Source organism: Cebus imitator, unplaced genomic scaffold, assembly GCF_001604975.1.
Source record: "Cebus imitator isolate Cc_AM_T3 unplaced genomic scaffold, Cebus_imitator-1.0 Scaffold62, whole genome shotgun sequence".
In the NCBI taxonomy this organism is placed as follows: Eukaryota; Metazoa; Chordata; class Mammalia; order Primates; family Cebidae; genus Cebus; species Cebus imitator.
Window position 1 is genome coordinate 6,019,535 of NW_016107377.1, and position 2,870 is coordinate 6,022,404.

At 37.3% G+C, this 2,870-nt stretch overlaps 1 protein-coding gene across 1 annotated transcript in view; it reads right to left on the bottom strand.

The window, feature by feature from the left end:
- IPO5 (importin 5) overlaps positions 1–2,870 on the bottom strand; it is a 44,829-nt gene that overhangs the window by 2,319 nt on the left and 39,640 nt on the right. The window contains exons 23-24 of the mRNA XM_017530045.2: positions 1,829–2,048; positions 1,023–1,251 (exon numbers count right to left, since the gene is read on the bottom strand). Coding sequence (XP_017385534.1) covers positions 1,023–1,251; positions 1,829–2,048 — 449 coding nt within the window. The remainder of the gene's footprint in view (positions 1–1,022; positions 1,252–1,828; positions 2,049–2,870) is intronic.

Sequence of the window (2,870 nt, forward strand, 5' to 3'; positions counted from 1 at the left end):
AAAAAAAAAAAAAAAAAAAATACTGGGCTCATCTCTTAGGATTGTTTTAAGTTCCAAACAACAGAATGTTCTAAATACCATATAAATAATATGTGATGTATTAAAAAAAGGTATTGTATTACTAAGAATAACAGTTTAACACAAATTTTGCTACTACAAAATGTTTCTAAAATCTGAAGTTCAAAAGGATTATATAAACATTTCAAGAATAAGCTGGGAAATAAACTCAGGCAAGTTTAATGGGAAAAAATCTAACAGTGAATTTAAGAATTCTAGTGTTTGTCAATAAGATAATTTCAGAGTAGTTGTTTCCAAGGGAGATGATCAAATAGCATGATTAAAACCTGGTCATTTCAGATGCAGGAGCAGGTAAGATGTGTGTAGTCTGCAGGATGGTTACACTCCTTAATGATATGCTCAGTGGGACGACTCAAACACATTTTTTACATGAGCTTAAATGGGCACGAAGAATATGCCTGTCAGACTACTGCTACAAACTCCAGTGGTTGTAGCCCTTGAATTTATTCATAAACTAAAAATAGTAATTAATAGCAACAGAGCCTAGATCTGACTGATATTTAGGGGGAACTTGGACTTAGAAAACAGACAGTAAACAACATGCCATTAGGCCAGGTGTGGGGGCTCATGCCTGTAATCCCAGCACTTTGGGAGGCCAAGGTGGGAGGATCTCTTGAGGCCAAGTTTGACAACCGTCTGAGTAAAACAGGTAAGACCTTGCCACTACGAAAAGAAATTTAAAAGTAAATAAATGATTAAAGTATCTCATCTGTTGAATCTAAATGCACAAAGAATAACTCAAAATTAGACCATCTTATAAGGGTAATGTTAACTGTGATATGGTTTCTTAATACGATGTATAAAGACAGCACTATTATAAAATCTATACAACTGAGGACTGTTCAGAGATCATGTGGTTCAACTTTGAAAGACTGATGTTAGGCAAGAAAAACCAGGAAGCGCTATGGAGGAGAAGGAAATAAGGTCACAATCTGCTTTCTTACCTTTCAATCAGGTCACACAGATAATTGAAAGTCTGAACAGCTTCTTCTTTATCTTCATGTAGTGGAAGCCAAGACAACCAGTGTGGCAGCACCTCTTCAACGTTTACACAGTCAGGCTTGAACTTCATGATTTTCCCTACTGCTGAGATGCAGTTCTCGGTAGCATTGACATTTTCTTTGGTCTTAGAATCAGCAGACTGAATAACTCTTACCAGCAGGGGAAGTGCTTCTAAAACAAGCATTAGAAAAAGTTCAGCTAAAACCTCACATTTTCATGCAAATGAACATACATATTTTTGTATTTCGTCCAGATGTTATGGTGAAGAAATATTAAAAGTGTAATGGAAGTGTTGTCTTCTTGGCTACATCATTACAGAATGCCAACAAAGGGGAGGCTGCCCCAGCATAGACAGAAGCACTAGAACTCCACTAACTTAGAGACCCAGAGAGATGAGTAGCCTCCAGATTAACAGTACTCACCACATCACCCGAGGGCACCCGAGGGCTTTGAAAGCTGCCTAACTATATTCCCCAATAAGTTTTAAAAGTCTTATGCTGAGGCTGTGGTATATCACCAAAACCCAAAGAGAAATGTACCCTGGGAGGCTGGGGTGGTGAAGTGTTTGATTCTATGAGAATTAATCATCTCTTTATCAGCTAAAATCCTAAATGCTACAGATGAGATGTTTGAAAACAGACTACAGCAGAAATAGGCAAATAATGTTTGGGAGTGTGGTAAACAGAGTAAGTCAGGGATAAACAGGATGTCTGGAATGAAATGCATGTAACTGAATAAACGAAGGTACCTGTACAAAAAGGGCGATAATTATCTCCACCATACTGTGCCATGACTCCCAGGCCATATGCAGCTGCTTGCCTGACTTCTGGGCTGTTATCACATACATATTGGAGCATTGGTCTTAAGAAATATTCTGCATATTTAAATGAGGCTGGACTACAGTGTTCTATGACATCATCAAAGATGCATAATCCCCATTGTCTGTCTGGCCATGGTCTATGTGGACACTACAAAAGAGATTCTCTTTTAAGCTTCAAATACTGGTGTACATAAAGAATGTAAAGAAATATTCACAATAGACTATCTGCTTTACATTGATATTCCTGATATAGGCAAAAGAAAAAAAAAAGAAAACACAGTAACAACCACTTCTTGTAACCAAGGATATTTCAAATACATAGATTTGTGTGATATGTTATAGAACGCTACAATCTGACACTAACACACAGAAGAACTGACAGTGGCAACACTGTATATAAATTTACTTTGTACAAAAAAGACAATGGTAACCTTACATTAAAAAAATATGGTAATAATAAAAGCTGAAAATAACTTATAGCATTTATTCAACAAGCTAAGTCATGTGTGCCTGAATCTTTTAAAAAAAATGTAATGCACTACTAAATACAACAAATTGCAAAATTGAAAGCCAAAAAAAAAAATTCCAAACATCTGAGATAGCTGCTAATTTATAATATATTTTAAAAAATTTGAATACACATAGACCATTGAATGATGTGTCGATGTAGGTCCACAAATGGAAACACCTGTATCTACTGCTGTGATGCAGGGTGTCAGCGGTGCTGAGGCCATGCACGCCGAGGGGCAGAGGATCATGAGAAATCTCTGTACCTCCTGTTCAATTTGGTTGTGTATCTAAAACTGCTTTAAAATAAGTCCATAAAACATTAAAAAAAAATCAAATATGGCCGGGCGTGGTGGCTCAAGCCTGTAATCCCAGCACTTTGGGAGGCCGAGGCGGGTGGATCACGAGGTCAAGAGATCGAGACCATCCTGGTCAACATGGTGAAACCCCGTCTCTACTAAAA